Consider the following 22,489-nt stretch of genomic DNA (forward strand, 5'->3'; position numbering starts at 1 on the left):
AATGTATAGTCTTTGGAGACAGACCCCAGGTTCAAGTCCTGGCCATGACTTACTAGCTGTGCGATCTTGGTCAAGTTATTTCAACCTCTCTGTGCTTTAACATCCTTATATGTAAAATGGGAATAGTAACAAAACCATATTGTTACTTCACAGAGCTGGTTAAAGATTAAATTAGATATGTAAAGCTCTTCGAACTGTACAGAGAACACTCAATAACTGTGATCAAAAAAAGGGCTATGTAATAAACCTGACAATCTCAGCGACCAAAAGTAACCACACAAATTATCTGAACACAAAAATTCCTAACTGGGTGTGCCACGGCGGGCAGTCAAATCCCAGGCCTATAGCTTCCCTAGCAAAGATCAAACTTAAGCTTAAGTGAGCCCTGTCCACTGTTCTTATGCATCTAGGACAGGGGTCAGGAACCTTTTTGACTGAGAGAGCCATGAACACCACATATTTTAAAATGTAATTCTGTGAGAGCCATACAACGACCCGTGTACCTTACACATTATTCAATAAAAACTTGGTGTTGTCCCAGAGGACAGCTGTGATTGGCTCCAGCCACCCACAACCATGAACATGAGCGGTAGAAAACGAACGGATTGTAATACATGAGAATGTTTTATACAGTGTGTCCGTAAAGTCATGGTGCATTTTTGACCGGTCACAGGAAAGCAACAAGAGACGATAGAAATGTGAAATCTGCACCAAATAAAAGGAAAACCCTCCCAGTTTCATACCTATTCAGTGCAGTTCGATGTGGGCTCACACACAGATTTTTTAGGGCTCCTTAGGTAGCTATCCCGGATATCCTCTACAGACTCGTCACTGACTGATGGCCTACCAGAAGGGGTTTCTCCACCAAACTGCCGGTTTCCTTCAACTGCTTATCCCACCAAGTAATGTTATTCCTATGTGGTGGTGCTCCGTTATAAACGCGCCGATATTCACGTTGCACTTTGGTCACGGATACAAATTTAGTGAGCCACAGAACACACTGAACTTTCCTCTGTACTGTCCACATCTCCACTGGCATGGCCGTGGGCTGCTCCGCTGTATACACAGTGTTAAGTCATCATCTGCGCATGCACACATGCTGCCACATCATCCTACAGAAACTGGGAGGGTTTTCCTTTTATTTGGTGCAGATTTCACATTTCTAGCGTCTTTTGTTGCTTTCTTGTGACCGGTCAAAAGTGCACCATGACTTTACTTTTAACTTTTTTTTTTTTAATTAAAGATTTGTCTGCAAGCCAGATGCAGCCATCAAAAGAGCCACATCTGGCTCGTGAGCCATAGGTTCCCGACTGACCGCTGATCTAGGATAACATACCTTTGAAATGTCAGAGTAATTTTCTTTCCTAGACGCCTTGGAGGCACAACCACTGGCACCAGAGCCCCAAACCCACAACCCCTCATTGTTATCTTTGGCCCGCATACCATCTCTGTGCACCATAAATGTTAATGATTAGCCTGTATCCACCAATGTAAAAGCAGTATGTGTTTCTCCATTTTGTATTTTACTCAATCCTAGGGATTTCCCTGCTTTGCTTTCTCCCGCCTCCTTATCTACCCCCAAAGTTTTTCATGCAACCCTCTTTAAGTCTTAACCTTTGAGTCTAGTATTTAAAATAAGCTGAAAAGTCGCAATTCTCCAGGGCATTTTCTCAATCTGTTGTGATCTCGCTTCTAGGCATGTCTTCAAAAATTTGGCTCAATTAAACTCTTCCAAAAGTTTTCTACAGCAGGGCACATACAGGAACAGACGATGTTCCTGTCTATCTCTTTCCTCTCCCTCTAAAATCAATATAATAGGCCCTAGCCGGTTGGCTCAGCGGTAGAGCGTCAGCCTGGCGTGCGGGGGACCTGGGTTTGATTCCCGGCCGGGGCACATAGGAGAAGCGCCCATTTGCTTCTCCACCCTCCCCCCTCTTTCCTCTCTGTCTCTCTCTTCCCCTCCCGCAGCCCGGGCTCCATTGGAGCGAGGATGGCCTGGGCGCTGGGGATGGCTCCTTGGTCTCTGCCCCAGGCGCTAGAGTGGCTCTGGGCACGGCAGAGCGACATCCTGGAGGGGCAGAGCATCGCCCCCTGGTGGGCAGAGCGTCGCCCCTGGTGGGCGTGCCGGGTGGATCCCCGTCGGGCGCATGCGGGAGTCTGTCTGTCTCTCCCCGTTTCCAGCTTCAGAAAAATACAGAAAAAAAAATAAATAAATAAAATCAATATAATAAACATTAAAAAAAAAGGGGGGGGGTAGGGAAGAAAACCTTAAAAAAAATAAAACAACTTTTCTACAGGTTTGGATGTTCTTTCATAACTATTAGCTATTTTATTATCATTATCTAGAAAATGAGAATTCATGCAACTCAGTTGTTTTGTTTCCTTTGTTTTTAAAGAATTTTATTTATTGATCTTAGAAAGAGGGGGGGAGAACGGGGAAGAGAGGGAAGCATCAACTCATTGTAGTTGCTTCTAGTATGTGCCTTGATCAGGCGAGTCCAGGGTTTCGAACTGATGACCCAGCATTCCAGGTCACTGCTTTAGCCACTGCATCACCACAGGTCAGGCTTGTTTCCTTTGTTTTTAAATCAGGCACTGTCCCAATTAGCTTTTATTTATAGTCTGTCCTTAACCTGGCAATCTTTTTATATATATAATTTTATTTATTGAATTTAGAGAGGGGAGAGAGAGAAAGGTCATAAGGGAGGAGCGGGTATGTGCCTTGACCAGGCAAGCCCAGGAGGGCCATGAACCGGCGACCTCAGTACTGCAGGTCCACGCTTCATCCACTGCAGCAGCACAGGCCAGGCTAATCTGGTAATCTTTGAAGGTTTTCTCGCCCTTCAATTTAAAAGTGTTTCGGTGTACTTAGGTCACTGGCTCCAAGGAGCCAGTGGGATCAGGAAGCTTAGTCATAGAGAGGGGCCCCTTAGCATTTAAATAAGTAGTTTCAATATGTTAAAGAAAACTGCCTGCCCAGTGGGGGCGCAGTGGACAGAGCATCAACCTGGGACACTGAGGTCCCAGGTTCGAAACCCTGAGCTTGCCAGATGGAGCCCAAGGTCACTGGCTTGAGCAAGGGGACACTTGCTTGGCTGGAGCACCCCCAGTCAAGGCTCATATGAGAAGAAATTAGTAAACAAAAGTGTCACAACTACGAGTTAATGCTTCTCATCTCTCTCTTGCGTTATCTAAAAAAAAAACAAAACCAAAAAACCCACAGAACTTGTGCTAAAAGCCCATGATACCAAACCTAGATTTAATACTTAATCTAACTGCAGTTTAAACCTCTCCCACAAACATAATCTTAGTCAACCAGTCTGAAATTCTCTGATCAAGCACTAGTAAGGTATTCTGTCAAGTGCCCCCACAGAAAAAAATGGCAAGAGACAATACGCATGATAAAACCTTTGCCACTCAGCCCTCTAAGATGATGTCCAGGTCCAAAATAATCCTTTCTTTTTTGTTAACAGCTCCCTGGTCTCACCCGTCATCCTACAAAAACATTCCATATCCTACAAAAACATCCCCCTATGGAACTTCTAGTTGCTAGATGGGCCAATGCTCAATTCATGAATCACTATTAATAAAGCTAATTAAATCTCCAAATTCACTTGGTTGAATTTTGTTTAACAATACTAACAAGACCCCCGCCCACAGCGAAAATCCTAACCAAACAAGAAATCCTTTCATGAAAATGAATCTTTTTTTTTTTTTTGCATTTTTCCGAAGCTGGAAACGGGAGGCAGTCACACAGACTCCCGCATGTGCCTGACCGGGATCCACCCGGCATGCCCACCAGGGGGCGATGCTCTGCCCATCTGGGGCTTTGCTCTGTTGCATCCAGAGCCATCCTAGCGCCTGAGGCAGAGGCCACAGAGCCATCCTCAGCGCCTGGGCCATCTTTGCTCCAATGGAGCCTTGGCTGTGGGAGGGGAAGAGAGAGACAGAGAGGAAGGAGAGGGGGAGGGGTGGAGAAGCAGATGGGCGCTTCTCCTATGTGCCCTGGTGGGAATCGAACCCGGGACTCCGGCACGCCAGGCTGACGTTCTACCACTGAGCCAACCGGCCAGGGCTGAACCTTGTTTTAATGCACTGGAAGTCTGGTGAAATGGAGGAGACAGTGATGTCTTAGGCCCCCATCTACAAACATAAGAGAAAGCCCATATTTAGTTGGTTACTGGCTTTTGATTTAATGGAATCCTATCAATACATACCAGAGAACTGAGTTGTGAATTCAGAGGGTTGCAGCCAAGATGGAGTTACAGAAACCAATTCACCTTCCTGCCAATAACAATTAAGTGTCCAGACAAAATATATGAAACAATAATTTTCAAAACACTGGACTTCAGGTGACAAAGGACAGTGACTCCTGGAGAGCTATACAAATGAGGTAAGCCCACAACTGCCTCTGCTTCCTGGCTGGGGTTTCCAGGCAACAGTGTAGAGCAGGGGTCTCAAACTCGCGGCCTGCCGAACAATTTTGTGCAGCCCGCAGACTAATCCACGAAGTTCAAAATATTTTGGATAAAATTAAGTAAGCCTAGGGGCCTACTTGTATTTTTCATTTCTCTAGCATCCTAGCTAGATATTAGCTTAGTTAACAGCAGTTGTGATGCGAACTACAGTTTCTGGTCGTTTTGTGACACTGAGTAAACTGCATGTACGATTGTGCTTGTTGTACTGATTTTTTTTTGTTTTCAACTGCAGTGAGAAAAGTGTTGCGTAACAGTTGCCTTTTGTAGACCTAGTGCGGCCCGCCTAATGGCTGTGATCTTGCTCTGCGGCACACATGCTGAGTTGAGTTTGAGACCCCTGGTGTAGAGGGTGGGTTCTGAGGCAGAACCTAGCAGTCTCCCCATGTTGAAGGGAGTGCAGGGAGGCACAGAGAGCAAGTTCTCAGATCTGCTCAGGGCCTTCTACAGCAGGGGTCCCCAAACTTTTTACACAGGGGGCCAGTTCACTGTCCCTCAGACCGTTGGAGGGCCGGACTATAAAAAAACTATGAACAAATTCCTATGCACACTGCACATACCTTATTTTAAAGTAAAAAAACAAAATGGGAACAAATACAATATTTAAAATAAAGAACAAGTAAATTTAAATCAACAAACTGACCAGTATTTCAATGGGAACTGTGCTCCTCTCACTGACCACCAATGAAAGAGGTGTCCCTTCCGGAAGTGCAGCAGGGGCTGCATGCGGCCTGCAGGCCGTAGTTTGGGGACCCCTGCTCTACAGCCATAGCACATGCGTGTGAGGAAACTGCATGAGGGTGAGAAGAGGACCATCCAAAGGCATCACTGCACAAAGAATAGTTCCTGTTCCCACCGGCCGGAGTGGAAACCTCACAATAGAGGAAGGTTCAAGAAAGATACTTGTGTGAGGCAACACTAGCCCTACACAAAAAGCTATTCTTGCCCCACTAACAAAACTTTTAAAAAGCCCTAAAAGGCTCAAACTGTTTCCAAATACCTTACCTGCATCCCAGAATAAAGCTGAAGAACATTATATGAACTAATACATGCAGGTACAAAAAAAGATAAGATCCAATAAAAAAATTAACAGAAATGCAAAGAAGCAGAAAAAGATAACCCTTAATGAGGACAGAAATCAATGGAAACTGACCGAAACGGCATATTGATAGAATTAGTACACAAGTATATTAAAAGTCGTAACTGTATTCCATATGCTCAAGAAGCTAGTGGAAAGATCAAGCATGTTATAGAGACACTGCAAATACTCCAGATGAAAGCTACAATGTCTGGGATGAAAAAATACACAGGATGATTTTAACAGCAGATTCTACAACAAGCCTGATGAACTTGAACACATAGCAACAGATCCTTTCCAAAATGAAATACAGGGGAAAAAACAAAACCAAAAAATGAGCAGAGCATCAGTGAGCTGTAGGAAAACTGCTAACAGGCTAATATACACATAACTGGAGTCCGTAAAGGCGGGGACCGAAAAACTATTTTAAGTAGAAAGACGAGAGTTTTCCCAAAAATTTATTGAGAACTACAAATCCACAAATCCAAGAAGCTCAACAAACACCAAGCATAAAAAAAAACACACTAAAAAACGGAAAAAACAAACCTACACTCAGGCACACCACAATTAAATTTATGAAAGCCAGTAATTAAAAAAGTATCTTAAAAGTAGCTAGAGAAAAAAAATACTCATTACATAGAGAGGAACAAAGAGAATGACAGGGGACTTCCCATCAGAAACTATTAACCTAGAATTCTAAACCTGGACAAATACCTTCCAAAAAGAGGGGCAAAATTCAGATATATGAAAACTGGGAGAATTTATCACAGCAAATTTGCTTCACAAAATATGTTAAACATACAATTAAAATGCAGCCATGAAAACCTGGATGTATAGGAAGGAACAGAGAGCACCGGAAATGGTAACTGTAGGGGTAAATGCAAAGGAGTGTTTTCTTTAAATCTCTTTAAGAAATAAGTAACTAGCCTGACCAGGCGGTGGCGCAATGGATAGAGCATCAGACTGGGATGCTGAGGACCCAGGTTCGAGACCTCGAGGTCGCCAGCTTGAGCTCGGGCTCATCTGGTTTGAGCAAAAGCTCACCGGCTTGGACCCAAGGTTGCTGGCTCGAGCAAGGGGTTCCTCGGTCTGCTGAAGGCCCACGGTCAAGGCACATATGAGAGAACAATCAATGAACTAAGGTGTCACAACGAAAAACTGATGATTGATGCTTGTCATCTCTCTCCATTCCTGTCTCTCTGTCCCTATCTATCCCTCTCTCTGACTCTCTCTCTCTGTCTCTGTAAAAAAAAATAAAAATAATAAAAGCCCCTTTTCTTGGAGCTTTGATTTCCTCATGGGTAATACAGTGTATCTCTTTCCTTACACAGCAGCATCACCTAAACCAGCAGTATCTGGTAGAACATTAATTTCTTCTGGATTACACACAACTACTACTATAAGACAACCCTACCATGCTTAGCTTTTCTGGGTTTGAGGGACCACCCATATCCGATGACAGGGCGGGCAAGCACAACCCTCTTGTGAGTTTATAAATATCAACAGCAACTGGGTAGTAAGAGGCTAGTCACCTGCAGAAGTAACCCATTCTTCTAAGAATCTAGAAAATAAAAGACTTGCTGAATAAAAGTGAGTCACGGGATCTTCCATTCTTTTCAGAGTAAACAACAGGTTCTAGTGGAATGGGTGCCCAGCGGGAACCCATTCCAAATTACCCTGATGAACCAACTGCCCAGGGGTAAGTGTCCCTAGAGCATGACACAGAATCTTATAAAACAGGCAGAAAGCTCTCCCATGACTCACTCCAGGGCAGTGCTCCCTGTCTCCTGTCTACCAGTTTAACTCCTTTCTACCTATCTATCTTGGAATATTATTTTCCAAAACCATGTTATCAGAAAGATGACTCTCAACAAATTATTTTTTAAATTGAGAAATGAGGCCAGATTTTACCTGACAGAAAGCCAGAATGATTTGATTTGAAAGTGAAAACTGGCCGGGCCAATTAGATTACAAGGAGGGCATGTTCCATAAATAGAGTAACTCAAATCTGCAAAACTAAGCTTTTGAGCAAAACCAGAAGCAGAACCAAAACTGAAAGAAAAAACAAAAACATTTAAAGCAGATATTCAATATGCCAGTAATTACTGTATATATATATCTCTGCAGCTGTTAAACTTAGGACAAAAATTTATATATGTCAACTTGAGTATGTTCAAGGAGGTCCCTGTTTTCTAAGTTCTTTCAGGACAGTCTAGTTGCAAGCACATGAAGGACCTTTTATACACACATTGGTATGCGGTAGCGATTTATTAGTTCAAAGGTGCAGCTGCAGCAGGTGCCTGCTGCTCTCCTCTGACATAAATCACGTAGCTTAGGTGCTACGCCCTGCGTGGCCCAGTGGCAGCCGGGTTTCAGGATGCTCAAGGCAGGACTATTGAACAGCCCACAATTAGACAACGAGGAGCCAAGGATGCACCTCATTTGGCACAAATGAAACCAAGGCATCAAAGATGACAGCTGCCCTAATAAAAAAGATGAGGCCTGACCTGTGGTGGCGCAGTGGATAAAGCGTCGACCTGGAAATGCTGAGGTCGCCAGTTCAAAACCCTGGGCTTGCCTGGTCAAGGCACATATGGGAGTTGATGCTTCCAGCTCCTCCCCCCTGTCTCTCTCTCCTTTCTCTCTCTCTCCTCTCTAAAATGAATAAATAAATAAAAATTGTTAAAAAAATAAAAAATAAAAAAGATGAAATTCCCCTTATTCAGAGTTAGGAATTAAAACCGGAAATTCTAGTTTTGACAAAACTCCCTGAAAACGCCTTATGAATGTGGAAGAGAAAGAGAAGTCTATTATAGAGAAAACAGTCTCTTGGATGGCTTTACTCGTGGTGAAAGCCAGTCCCCATCGAGGTCCCAAGTTCAAGGTCAATGCCTACTAACAAAGACGTCTTTTTCTTTTACCTAAAATAAAGTTAGAAGGGTACAAAACTAAGCTAATTTTAGTTGGGCTAGGTGTAGGCTTTTGAGATGTAACATGTAAATTAAAGTTCTGCAGAAGCGAGAAGAGACCACCTAGAAACCCAGCAAAGTGCTCTCCTGCTGGGAGCGTGCCCAGCCTCTCCCCTCTCCGGTCCCCACCGCCAACCCACCGCAGGCCTATTACCTTTACTGCTGTCTCTCCTGAGCTCCAAGGACCCCTCTTTTGCCTCTGTCACTTGTTTCCTGAACCCATTTCTTCGATGCCTCACTTCTACCTGTGACTATTTAAATAAACTTTTGCTTATAAAAAAAAGAAAGAGAGAAAAACAAACAGCACAATTTCTCTTCTTTTTCTGCTCTTATGAGAATATGATTCTCCTTCAGAAAACTGAGATCCTCTGCGAGAGTGCAAACACAGCTCGCGTGCTGGCACCCAGGAGAACAGAGAGCCAGGCTGGGACGGGTGTGAAGGCCCAACAGCTGCCTCCTCGGCGGGAGGACTGTGTGAGAGGAACTGCTTTAACACCCTTTGAGTAGTGAGTTGTTTTCATACTGACCCCAGGGAGTGAGTTGTTTTTATTTTTCAAAAAATGAAATTAGTTCCAGTTACAGTTTTATTAACTTAAAATCGTGTTTGTTTGATAACCAATTTATGGAAACAAGAAGAACATACATTTGCCTTTTTTTAATGTTGCCTTATACATTTTTTTTTTTTTTTTTTCATTTTTCTGAAGCTGGAAACAGGGAGAGACAGTCAGACAGACTCCCGCATGCGCCCGACCGGGATCCACCCGGCACACCCACCAGGGGCGGTGCTCTGCCCCCCAGGGGGCGATGCTCTGCCCATCCTGGGCGTCGCCATATTGCGACCAGAGCCACTCTAGCGCCTGAGGCAGAGGCCACAGAGCCATCCCCAGCGCCCGGGCCATCTTTGCTCCAATGGAGCCTTGGCTGCGGGAGGGGAAGAGAGAGACAGAGAGGAAAGCGCGGCGGAGGGGTGGAGAAGCAAATGGGCGCTTCTCCTATGTGCCCTGGCCGGGAATCGAACCCGGGTCCTCCGCACGCTAGGCCGACGCTCTACCGCTGAGCCAACCGGCCAGGGCGCCTTATACATTTTTAAAATAAAAATTTTTGTACGATCATACTCTGGATGGTCAGGAGGCACGAGGATGTACACGAACGTTTGTACCACTCAAAGGGTTAACCAAGCCAGCTCCTACAATTCAGAAAAGGCACTTTTCTATAAAACGACTTACCAGACACTATCACACTTGCTACAAAATGTGGACTGAACACTGAAAACTTTTCCAGTTCTAACATTCTATAGTTGAAACTCAGTCTAAAGGCATTAACCTAAGGTGATAGCAGCACTCTACATGTGAGATGGGGAAAAGGCCAACAGGCTGACGAAGGCGAGCACCTTAGCTGGCTGGTTTCCCCCAACAGGACTCTTCAATTGTGTCAGACCTACAGACAAGGATTTAACAGTTTGCACTTACACTTGATCTAAACTACAGTACCTTCTCTAGCCCGACCTGTGGTGGTGCAGTGGATAAAGCACTGACCTGGAATGCTAAGGTCGCCAGTTTGAAACCCTGGGCTTGCCTGGTAAAGGAGTTAATGCTTCCCGCTCCCACCCTCCTTTTATCTCTCTCTAAAATCATTTTTAAAATAAACTACCTTCTCTCTGCGTCACACACACCCCCCCCCCCCCCCCCCCCGCATTTCTGTGGCTTTTGAGAGCTGTCTCACATGGGGTCAGTGGTGGGTGTTCTTTGTGTTTCAGAGTCTGATGGAATGCGAAAGCTTCACAAAGCAACAGCAGGGACAGAACAGCCGCCATCTCCAGTGTCGCCTCTGACCCTGGGAAAGTCAAGCTTCCAGGAAAGCCATGCCAAGAAATGAAAGCAGATAAGAAGCTCCTCAAGTCCTACCTTTGTTATTCATTTATTTACTTCAAAGGAAGGTGCATCTTCAAGACAACAAAACCTTTCTTTTAGATATTGTGTTGAGTCTTCCATATCCCATCGTTAGGAAGAACGTACCTATCATTTCAGTCATTGCTTCCTGAGCCCCATCAGGGGTCTTAAAATGCTCAGCTGGCCAGGTAGCTTAGCTGGTTAGAGCCTTGTCCCAATATGCCAAGGTTGTGGGTTCAATCTCCAGTCAGGGCACATACAAGAATCAGCCAATGAATGCATAAGTAAGTGGAATCAGTATTTCTCTCCCCACCCCTTCCTCTCTCTCTCAAATTAATCAATTAAAAAAACCACCTTAAAAACAGTTTTGGGGGTGAAATCAGCATCATGGTGGAGCCAGAAGACTTCATCATTTCTCCTGTTAAACTTACTAGTCAGACAACTAGAATTCAGCAAGGATCCCTTGCGCTCAAGACAGAAACAGGCCTGAAATATCCACACACTGGGCTATCTGAAGGTGGGTGTACTAGAATGAGTAGAAAAGGCAGGATGGGGGGCAGGACAGGGACAATGGCTGCAGACACCCACTGTGACTCCAGCTAGCACAGTGGCAAGGGAGAAGTCAGGTTGCAGCCCTGTGGCCTGGAGCATAAGAGAGGCAGAAGCAATTTCCCTCCTGGGATATGTGCAACTATCGCCAATTTAGAACATTTTCATTGGCTCAAAAAACAAACAAACCCCCAAACCCTTTAGTTATCACCCACCTTCCTCTCTCTCCATTCTCCTCCCGCCCCACTAATCTAGTTTCGGTTTCCGGCTTTCCCTATCCTGGAATTTCATATAAATGGATCATATGACATATGGTCTTTTGTGACTGGCTTCTTTCGCTTAGTGTAATGTTTCCAAGGAAGGTATGTTCTCTTCATTAATTACAATACCTGGTACACAGCCTCAGATGACGGACTGTGAAAGGTGTGAATAGCTTATTATGATGAAACTCATTGTTTCTTTCTTTTTTTTTTTTTTTTAAGATTTATTCATTTTAGAGAGGGGAGAAGGGGGGGGGGAGGAGCATGAAACATCAACTCTCTTATGTGCCTTGACCAGGTAAGCCCTAGGTTTCGAACTGGCAACCTCAGCGTTCCAGGTTGACACTTCATCCACTGCGCCACCACAGGCCAGGTGCAACCCACTGTTTCTATAGCAGCACAGACCATAGGAAGTTGAGTCTTCAGATACTTACAGGGCCCTTAGAACACTTTTGTGTACTGCTCCTGAAGGTAAATTTGGGGCAAATGGAAGCAGATACAAGCAGACAGACTTCAGTCTGACATAGAAAGTACTCACAGTGACCCCAACTAAGTCCACAAGGGAATGGGCTGCCTGGTCACCTGTAAAGGATGCCGCAGGAGGAATGCTCCCCACACTGGGTAGGAGACTGGCCCATGAGGACCAGTGATCCTCCCCAGACCAAATTCTTTGGTTCTACCAAATTCACATCAGTATAAGAAGAAATGGTTAAGATGAAAAGCCTGCCACGACTTAATGACACTAGCCCTCTGTAAGTATACCTCTGCTCACTGAATTCAACCTGCGGCTGTACTCAGCTGGACTAGAAATGACACCAGCAAAATATTTCTCCCATTCCTCTGTGGTTTCTGTGAAACTTCAACAATGAAGGGCTCTTTCAACATTAAAGGAATTCATCCAACCGAAGCTCCTGATCAGGCCTACTCAGGTTATAGTCTTATTTTTCACCTGGTCTTAGGATCAGGGGACTTGACCCCACCTTGCCAAATAGCAACTAATTTTTTTAAATCTTTCTTTTTCAAAAATCATACCTTCATGATAATTACTTCAAGCTAGAAACCAATTTTGCAACAGTATAACACAATCGGTTTAATATATATGAACTTAATCTAAGCTGCTAATAACATTTTTCTTTTTCTAATGGGTCATTATATTGTACTAAATGATGTCTATGTCTTTTCAATGAAAAAGCTCTTTTTTAACATTGACTGTATTATCTAAGGCCAGCTCCCCCGCAAATGGCCACACATTTAAAAGGTAAGAGTTTAACAGTATTGTCTGATTAAGTAATACCAACTTGACTTAACGATCGTCCATTCAATTATTTCAAGTCAACAGAGATTGCCTCATGTCAAGGAGAGAATTAGGGCAGGGTGGATTCTCATTCTTTGACAGGATAATCTGTATAATCTTGACACCTATTTTGAGAAAAACAGATGTGGTTCTAAATGGATCTCTTCTCATCTTTCTCAAGTTCTCCCTCATGGCTTCTTCGTGCCCCTCAGAAACAACTAGTATAGTTAAAGCAGAGTGGAGCACAAATCAGAAGTTGGTTCCAGTTCATTCTGAGGCCTAATTCCTCAGTGGTCAAGTGAGTTTTGAGGCTATTTTATGGTGTTTTTGAACCTCTGTTCCTTCCTCTGTAAAATGAGGTGAAATCACTAACTTGCCTATTTCACAAAGTTACTACGTGTGAGGCTTAAACTAGCTGGTGTATATATAAGTCTCTAAATCAGCAAACCACAACACTTTCTAGAATTCTCACTTGCATTAAACACCAGTCCCTTAGGTGAACCTCACAAACTTCAGCTAAAGGGAAAACAATTTACATCTTGGGTTCTTCCTCTAATTGGCTGCCTGAATTATAACCTATGTTTTAAATTTGTTTTAAGACAAAGATTTTGTTTGGTCACATGAAAATGCCTTAAATAGGCAATGCTATAATTAGCTCCAGCTGAAGCCTCATTTCCCAAAGTCACTACCGCTGTCGTCATTTTTTTTTCTTTCTTTAAAAAACCCTTCCTTTCTCTTGTCACAGAACATGCTTCTCGCTCCCATGTCCTTTCCAAAGAAAATTTCCCTGGCTGGCTGCCACCAGTTTTTCTGCCCACTTCCACATTAAGTAATTTTTCCTCGACTGTCCTAAATTCTTCTGGGGAAAAGAAAAAAAAAAGGCAGATGCCAAAAATTGTAGGTTTATTTCTAAAGAAAACTTGACCCAACCTGTTGTAAATTAGCAAGAAACTGATAGTCACATGGCTTGGGTTCACCCATCACCCACTGATAAGCACTCCCAGCTATTTCCTGAGCAAGCCCTAGCATTTCAGACTGGTCCTAAGGGTCATATGAAGAAGCTGCCAAAGTTTGATGTCGTATTTTTCAACACCTGTTCCCATGACAGATGACCCCTTTCTAGCCAAGGGGCCCCTGAATCTCTTTTGGCTTTGCTAGTTCTGCAAAACTGCAATGCTGCTTTTTATGTATGTAACTAATACTGGTACTATTTCAACAGGAAGTGGTTCATGAGGCAGGCTGTCTTCCTGTTGCCGAGTTATTTACAACAAAGCAGAACGTCCCTCTTAGAATACTTAAACCATTCGCCAGAAGACTGACTTGTACTTCTCTACAGGTAACAAACGAATAAAATGCATGATTACCAGTCTCAAAGCTGTATAATAATTTAACTTACTCAAAACTGAGAAAGTTGTCGAAATTGAGTCCATACTAAATCCATACACCAAAAGAATAAAAAAGAATTGTTTCATATCATAGAACTTAGGTCAGTCACAGAGACAAAAATTTTAGAGCCAACGTGACCAAGGCACTAGGCAGCCTTTGGTTAATCAAAAAGGTTTCTTTCAACTCTAAAAAGAAAAATGATCACTTTCTCCTTATTTGCCCTTAGAAATTTACTGCCCCCAAAATGGATTAAGATCAATATCAGATGTGCCATGAATTGCAAGAACAGTGTGACTTTAGTTGAGGCACTAAGCAGAGCATAAACATTAAATTCACTCCCACGGCCAGGTGCACTCCATGCGCCTGGAAGCATATGCCAAGCGGGTAGGTAAACCTGGGCCCACACCTCCCTACGCCCGTAAGGCACAACAGACCCTCTGAATCTAGCCACACTATCTTTCCAAGTAACTCACACTGCCATTTTGTGTAAAACTTTAACTTTAAAAAAAACCCAAAAACTTGTCTCAACCTCTTGGATTTAATCCAATGATTCTATCTTGCATAGTGCTCCTCTCGGTCTTCTTCCTAGGCAGATCCTAAGCAGGTTAAATACACTGGCTGTTAATCCAAGATATCTTGGACATGAGTTAAAAATACATTATGTACACTGCCTGACCAAAAAAATTGATTTAACTCTCTGACATCTTTTTTTTTTGTGTGACAGAGACAGAGTCAGAGAAAGGGACAGATAGAGACAGACAGACAGGAACGGAGAGAGATGAGAAGCATCAATTCTTCCTTGAAGTTCTTTAGTTGTTCATTGATTGCTTTCTCATATGTGCTTTGACCAGGGAGCTACAGCAGACCAAGTGACCCCTTGCTCGAGCCAGTGACCTTGGGTTCAAGCTGGTGAGCCTTGCTCAAACCAGATGAGCTCACGCTCAAGCTGGTGACCCCGGGGTCTCAAACCTGGGTCCTCCACATTCCAATTCGATGCTCCATCCACTGTACCACTGCCTGGTCAGGCTTAACTCTCTGACATTTTACCTTTTTTTTTCATACTTGGCTGTGAGATTCTCTAATTGTTTTATGTACATAAGAGAAAAAGGTTACTAGGTAAAGTACTTAGTAGTCCACCTCCAGGTTGTAAATCAGGCTCCACAAGTAAATGAAATACTTGGGAAAGGAAAGCTACAGCTACAAAGTCGGAGGGAGAAACACACCATTAGAGAAGAAGGAACAGCCTCGGTGTGAGGATCCCGTAAGGACAGCACTTCTGCTAGCAGGCCTGGAGACGGCCATTCTCCATCCCCCCTTCCCAGAGCTCACTCCTGAACAAGAGTAAAATGTCCCCTCCAAGGTGTGTGACACTTTCACTTTTCGGAAGTATTTTCCCTCCGATTCTTTCATGACCTGCCAACTGCAAGAGATCATAAATCCCACCTTCTGGATAAGCACATCAACAGAGATGAGCCCAAACCAGGAGAACTGTCAGTCCTCACCACCCACACCACCACAGATCCGCCTAAAACCCCAGTTCCCAGCTTTTCCAACTCCCACATGCTTCTGACAGGCACCAGATCAGAGCCCACGGGCTGGCATGGAAACCAGAGGGGAAGGGAGGGAGGCCGCTGGAGGAGGGTGGATGAACCAGTAAGGGGGTGTATCAGCTTAACCTTGAGGTCAGGAGGTGAGGAAAGGCAGACTTCTAAGACTCGCCCTTCTATTCTGGGGAAAGCCGGAGCAGGAAGGGGCTTTCCGTCCACCAGAAGTCCCGAGGGTACGCACCTGTGCCCACGAAGAGCCGTTCCCCCTGGCCTAAGCGCCCACAGAGTTCAAGAAGGAGCTCCACTCCCACCGGAGCATGAATGGTGTACCCATCTGTCACTCGGTGGTCCCACCCAACCGTCCAGCAGACCTGACAGGCTTTGAGGGGCTGCCCAAGAAGCCAGGCCGTTCAGACCTGTCATCAAGAGGTCCCGATCTGTCACCCGGACACCCCCCCCCCCCGTAGTCTGGGACGCCGCCCCACCCGCGCAGGCGTTGCAAGCCGCTTACCCGGAGCTCGCCCTCGGTGCGGTGCAGTCCCAGGCGTCGCAGCCCCACCGCCAGGTCGTTGACACACAGGCCGCCGTCGCGGTTGACGTCGAGCGTCTGGAAAAGGGTCCAGAGGCGCAGCCGGTGGTCCGGGCCCCCGCAGACGGTGCCGCCGCACGGGTCCACAGACGCGGGCGACGAGGCGGACGAGGCGGCGGCGGCGGCGTCTGGCGGCGAGGAAGCCACGCAGCGGCACAACACACTGCTCACCATCGGGCGCGAGGCAGGGGCGCCGGGCAGCTAGGAGAACGCGGAAGACACGCGGAGGTCCTCAGACGGCAAACGCGGGCTCCGAGATGCCGGCAAACTGGCGGGAGGGGCTGCTTCCGGGAGCCCCGCCCCTCCGCCCCGCCTCCCTGACCACGCCCCCATCCTCACCGCGGACCAGTCACAGGCCGAGACTACCCCTCCGGAGGAGCGGAGCCTCAGCATAGGCGCCTAGACTACGCGGATCAATGGAGGGGCGGGGCGATTCCGGCTCAGCCTGGGGCAGATTCAAACTGAGGGGGACGGGGATTGGCTGAGCCAGGACGAAGAGTGGAAATCACGCCGGGTATAGGCAGAAGCAATGTGATTGGCAGAAGGAAAGCTCCGTATCCAATTTCCATTGGGTAATTCTGTTTAGACTTAAGAATCGTAAGGATAGGAGAGGTTGTGTACGAAGAGATCGTAGTCTTCCGTGGGAGATAGGATTTGTGTGAGGAGTAACTGTGAGCTGCAGCTCAAACCAGTTTGCGTTCGTGTGTGGAATTGGCCAACAGCTCAAGCGGAAAGCATGGGGGATCCTCAGGAGGCCGGGTTTTGATAAGTCTAATTCCCTAAACCATCAATAAACTAGCTTAATTTAAATAGCCTAATAGTCGTAATACTGATGATTGAATAACAATGATTTTCCAATGGAAGTTAATGAAGACTCTGGGCAGAGCGCTCTGTAGCAACAGACACACCTTTAGACCAATAGTCAGGCCAGTTCCAGTAAGTAGGCGTGCTCTGTATATGAGCGACAGAGCAAGACAACCAGTGAGCAACCTGACACTAAGCCGCGACCAACCGGGAGGGCGGGTTCTCCTGGAGAAGCACTGGGAGGCGGGAAGAGGGGAAGTGGGCGGATCTCCGCACAACCCGGCGGAAGAGGCAGATTCAGGAAGCCATTACGCCGCTGGCTGGCCTCGGCTGGGCCGGTCGGCGCTGGGCCCTACGTACTTTGCGTAACGAGGGGGGTTCCCAAAGGCCTGGTACTTGGCCTTGGGCAAGCCCGACCTATTCCATGTTAAGAGGGTGGGTGAGGGGCGAGGCTGAGGAAGAAGAGAAGAGGATCTGGACAGTTGAAAGGATTATACTCTCTTTAAAAAGAGAGCTAGGGAGATGCCATGGCTGTCCCAGCCAAGAAGAGAAAGATGAACTTCTCTGAGCGAGAGGTGGAGATCATCGTGGAAGAGCTCGAATTGAAGAAGCACCTGCTGGTGAACCACTTCAACGCCGGGGTCCCTCTGGCTGCCAAGAGCGCGGCCTGGCACGGCATTCTGAGAAGGGTTAACGCTGTGGCCACCTGCCGCAGGGAGCTGCCTGAGGTCAAGAAGAAGTGGTCTGATCTCAAGACTGAGGTCCGCCGCAAAGTTGCCCAGGTCCGGGCAGCTGTGGAGGGTGGCGAGGCTCCAGGGTCCACTGAGGAAGATGGAGCTGGTGGGCCAGGGACAGGTGGTAGCAGTAGCGGCGGGGGCCCAGCTGTAGCCCCCGTACTGCTCACCCCCATGCAACAGCGCATCTGCAATCTGCTGGGCGAGGCCACCATCATCAGCCTGCCCAGTACCACAGAGATCCACCCCGTGGCCCTCGGACCCACGGCTACTGCAGCCGCAGCCACGGTCACCCTGACGCAGAGTGAGTGACCTTTCCTGCCCAGTCCAACATGCATAAATGGGAAGGGCCAGTGAGAGATGGGGCAGCCTAGGGAAGGTGAACTGTAAAGGGTCAAAGGTCAGACAGGAGTCTTGGAAGACCATGAGCCCTTCCAAAAGCTCCCCAGACAGAGGTGACCCTGTTTTCTCTGGGACTTCCTCAGTGCACGGTCTGGACTTCTGATGAGCTGGATTGCTCTCAACTGTGTGTTGCCACTGTTCATGTCCTTGATTGAACTGTGTTTGAAGACAGAGACCACATTTATATCCCTATGGGACTTATCACCAGGCCCAGTACATAGTAAGCAGTCAGGATATATTTGTTGAATGGGTAAATAGATTAGAATGGTAAGGCCCAAAGACATGGATTCTGGACAGAGACATTCCAGGTGTTCAGTGCGGCAAACATTCATCAGGCACAGTTGAGGAACCTCAGGGTTCCTGGTGTTCATCTCCTCATTCATTCGCTTATCAAACATTAACACTTATTCTATGCCAAACCCTGTGGTTGGCACTGGGATTGCCAACAAAGGCCAGTTGTCGTCTAATAGGACAGATAAGACATGTGGGTAACTACACTGTCAGTTGGGAGAACCTAAGACTCAGAGGAGAAAGGGGGCTTCTTTGTTAGAGTGAGGACACACAGTTGATGTTGGCATTGAAGGGTAGAGAAGATTGGCTTTAACCCTACGGACGGAGGCCCAAATAGCCCACCCAGAATCCCTTCAAAGGTTCTCAACCGTGAATAACAATGAAACAGGCTTGGATTGAACTTTAGTTCAGATAAGGGTTTACATTGGAATCTGTTAACTGCTTCGTTGTGCTGGGCTATAAATGGTACCAGTCAGTGATTCTCAGTGGGGCTTTAGGGAATTGGGTGTATGTGAGTGCCGTCGCCCACAGTGTCATATTTCTCAAGGATATTGAGATGGGAAAGGGATCCAACACTGGCCTAAGTCAATTGCTGTTCTGGAACAGGAAGGACCTTTAGGTATCCCATTGACCCGGGTGATCAAGGAGGCATTTATTGGGTATTTTTGCTGGCCCACTCACACCTCCTTTTCTGCCTGGCCATAGAGAGTAGAAAGCACCCATCTGCTTCTCCACCCTTACCCCTCTCCTTTCTCTCCATCTCTCTTCACTTCCCACAGCCAAGGCTCCATTGGAGCAAAGTTGGCCTGGGCGCTGAGGGCAGCTCCATGGCCTCTGCCTCAGGCACTAGAATGACTCTGGTTGCAGCGGAGCAATGCCCCAGAGGGGCCGAGCATCGCCCCCTGGTAGGCATGCTGGGTGGATCCCAGTCGGGCACATGCGGGAGTCTGTCTCTCTGCCTCCCAGCTTATCACTTCAGAAAGATACAAAAAGAGAGAGAGAGAGAGAGAGAGAGAGAGAGAGTAGAAGTCAAGAAGGCACTAAAGGAGGTAGGACTAGTGTAGCTACAGACAGCTCATGCAGAGTCTGACCCAAGATGCCTGTTGTGTATTGATTGGCATCATGGAGAGCATACGGCCCTGCCATTATTAGCCAGAAGCATCCCAGTGTGTGTGTGTGTGGGGGGGTATTGAGCACTATGGACTCTGGTATTGGGGAGACCTGGGTTTGTTTCCTGCACCTACTGAACAAGCTGTGTGACCTTAGGCAAGTCACTCCATGTTTCTGAGTCTATTTCCTGGTCTCTGAAAATGAACATGACAGGACCTACCTTTTGGTGTCATGAGATTTCGTCGAGCTAATGAGTGCACAGTGCTTAGCACATAGTAGTTGCTCTAATTTTTTGCTAGTATTATTATTAGCATCTTTGCTTTTGCCAGATACGGGACTGACCCTTTGGTTACCAAAGAGATTAAAATCCCAACCCCTTGGATTCTAGATTTAGTTAGGTACGTGAATAGCTATAGAGCCAGAGGAGTCCTGAACTCCCCAGAATAGGGCTAATGGCCTCCTCTCCACCCTTCGTGGCCAGCTTCACTCTCTCTAGAAAGGGGCCTGACACTGCCTTTGCTCTTCCCACAGTCCCCACAGAGACCACCTATCACACACTGGAGGAGGGAGTGGTCGAGTACTGCACAGCCGAGGAGCCCCCAGCCCTGCCAGCAGAGGCCCCTGTGGAGATGATTGCCCAGCACACTGACCCCTCAGTAAAGCCACAGGCACTCAAGAGCCGCATCGCCCTCAACTCGGCCAAGCTGATCCAGGAGCAGCGGGTCACTAACCTGCACGTGAAGGAGATCGCCCAGCACCTGGAGCAGCAGAACGACCTGCTACAGATGATACGCCGCTCGCAAGAGGTGCAGGCCTGTGCCCAGGAGCGCCAGGCTCAGGCCATGGAGGGCACCCAGGCGGCCCTGAGCGTGCTCATCCAAGTCCTCCGGCCCATGATCAAAGATTTCCGCCGCTACCTACAGAGCAACACACCCAGCCCTGCCCCCACCTCTGACCCTGGACAGGTGGCCCAGAATGGGCAGCCAGACAGCATCATCCAGTGAGGGCAGGGGTCGAGCCAGCCTTCTGCTGTGATTGGATGACACCATGTGGTTTTGTAAGTGGGTTCTGTGACCGGCCTTTGGCTAGGGTCAGTCATATGGACAGCTCCATCCTTAATAGACATTTAGGGGGCCCAGTATTTCTGAGAAAGAAAGGAGACTGGGAAGAGGTACTTGTTGGGGTCCTGGGACTCAAACTGTCTTACCCCCGCCCCTCGAGCTGCCTTGTTAAGAACCTGAAGACTGGTTAGCTGGGGGTCAGGCGCTAGTAATAGGACATGTGTCCTTATGAGCCAGGGCTTGTGACATGACCCAGACTCAGTGTAGGACACTGGTAAGGATGGCTCTTGCTGAGGAATTATCATACCACAGGGTTCTGTGCTAAAATGCCCTGCCCCCCAGTGCCATCCTTTTGAGTAAGATTATGTCAGTGGTGCCAGCAGGAGCACAGCAATATCCTCTTCCTCCCTTGGAAGGCAGAGTCACTGGGCCTGGGAGAAACCCCACCCTTTTCTCCTCACTGCACCTCAGTTCTCAGGGGACTCTATTTAACTCCACCACGAGCTCTTCCCCGCCCTGTGCACAGCAGGGGCCCTCAGGAGTGCCCTGGACCGCCTCTGCCATACACCTAGGTCATGGCCCACCAGGCTCAGGAGTGCTGTGTGTGCTGGGGATGGCTTCACCACCATCTGGTCTTCCACTGTGTCCCCAGGTTGCCCCTTAGTGGTTTGTTCCAACTGTTTTGGACTCAGGTCAAGTATCAGGTTTTGGGTGCTATAAATTTTAGAGAAAACAAACCAGTGTGAACACTTGTTGCCCCACTGTAGTGGGTTTGTGGTGGCCTGTTGGCTCCTTCCAGAAGCTTGCTTCAAGCCAGTTGTATTTATTCTGCCCACGGCCCCCCTCCCCCGGGAAGGCTCCAGGATCTCGGAGGGCGGCTCTGGCCACACTCTTCCTCCTTTCCGCTCTGTTGACTGCATATTTCCAAAACTGCAAAAAAAGACCTGCGCTGAATCAAAACCTGGGACCTCTTCGCACTTTGTTCAGAGCCTGGAGTTCTGTGAGAACCCCATTGGCTGGCTGGGTGAATCTGCAGGCCTGATTGGCCCTGAGTGTGTGAGGTGGGCGTGCCGCAGGAGACCAGGCAGACCTCGGGGTCCTGAAGGAGGTGGTGCCTTGCCTGTTCCTGTCCGGAGGCTGTCTCCTGTTTGCAGGGGGTTTACCAGATGTCATCTGTTCCATTTTTCAGAAACAAATTGAATCAACTGCTGAGATCCTTGCATCTTTTCAGTTTGTTTCCCAAGTTTGCCATCTTGCTGCTGGTACCTTGACCACACATGACTGACAGCTAGCTTTCAGCTAAACAATGAAGGTGCCGCCCTTCTGGGCATCTGCTCACTGCACGGTTGCAGTCATGGAAAGGTGCCCCCAAAGACAGTTGGGAGGTGATTCCCGTGTCACCAGCCCCTCTGTGGAGGACGTGTGCAGGGCGGGCTGCAGAGCAGTGGAGGGGAATCCCGCCTGTGAGGGGTTGGGCCGTGGAAGAAGAGCTCTTCCCAGCATGGCTGGCAAGCAGCAGCCCAGCCCTGGCAGCCACAATCTGGGCACCACTCCTCGGAAGAGACTGAAGATTTCCTGAGGATTTTCAATTTGGTTTGGTTTTTCTCTGGAGTTGGCAATCTGAGCCAATATTGTGTCTGTTCTAATCGGGCGTAAAGAGGAAGGAAGAAGCCTGGATCACTTAAACGGACTGATTCTTTCCAGGTCATAATTTTAAATTAAAGAAATGTCACTTTTTTTAATACCCATGTCTGTGTCTTTATTGGTTATATATAGAAGAGATATAGACTGCAGAAAGCAGCGGCTGGTACAGTATGGCCCACAGCTCAAATATGGCCCCTACCTGTCTTTGTAAATAAAATATTATTGGAACATAGTCACACCCCTTCATTGATTTAATTCCTTCAGCTGCTGTGCTACAGTAGAAGAGTCAAGCAGTTGTGACAGGGACTTTTGGCCCACAAAGCCAAAGTATTTATGCTCTTGGCGCTTTACAGAAAACGTCTTCCTATTCCCGGGGCAGGGCAGTGTTTCAGACTCTGAATGAGCAT

At 47.2% G+C, this 22,489-nt stretch overlaps 2 protein-coding genes across 3 annotated transcripts in view; one reads left to right on the top strand and one right to left on the bottom strand.

Annotated features, from left to right (window-relative positions):
- SLC25A25 (solute carrier family 25 member 25) overlaps window positions 1-16,299 on the bottom strand; it is a 36,882-nt gene extending 20,583 nt beyond the window's left edge. Inside the window, exon 1 of one of the 2 annotated variants that reach the window (XM_066367061.1) lies at window positions 15,959-16,299. In XM_066367061.1, coding sequence (XP_066223158.1) covers window positions 15,959-16,210 — 252 coding nt within the window. In that variant the 5' untranslated portion in view covers window positions 16,211-16,299. The remainder of the gene's footprint in view (window positions 1-15,958) is intronic. The other variant, XM_066367058.1, reaches the window with a different exon arrangement.
- An 831-nt stretch (window positions 16,300-17,130) lies between these two features.
- Window positions 17,131-22,269, top strand: NAIF1 (nuclear apoptosis inducing factor 1). The gene is made up of 2 exons (XM_066367064.1): window positions 17,131-17,878; window positions 19,909-22,269. The coding sequence occupies exons 1-2, from the start codon at window positions 17,368-17,370 to the stop codon at window positions 20,379-20,381; spliced, it is 984 nt and encodes a 327-aa protein (XP_066223161.1). The 5' UTR covers window positions 17,131-17,367; the 3' UTR covers window positions 20,382-22,269.
- The last annotated feature ends 220 nt before the right edge of the window (window positions 22,270-22,489 follow it).

This window comes from Saccopteryx leptura, chromosome 2 (genome assembly GCF_036850995.1).
Source record: "Saccopteryx leptura isolate mSacLep1 chromosome 2, mSacLep1_pri_phased_curated, whole genome shotgun sequence".
In the NCBI taxonomy this organism is placed as follows: Eukaryota; Metazoa; Chordata; class Mammalia; order Chiroptera; family Emballonuridae; genus Saccopteryx; species Saccopteryx leptura.

Bases quoted from the DNA above. Each gene is read 5' to 3' on its own strand.
- NAIF1 (XM_066367064.1), top strand. From the start codon at position 17,368: ATGGCTGTCCCAGCCAAGAAGAGAAAGATGAACTTCTCTGAGCGAGAG. The intron at 17,879-19,908 runs GTGAGTGACCTT...CTCTTCCCACAG, and splicing joins CACGGTCACCCTGACGCAGA to TCCCCACAGAGACCACCTAT.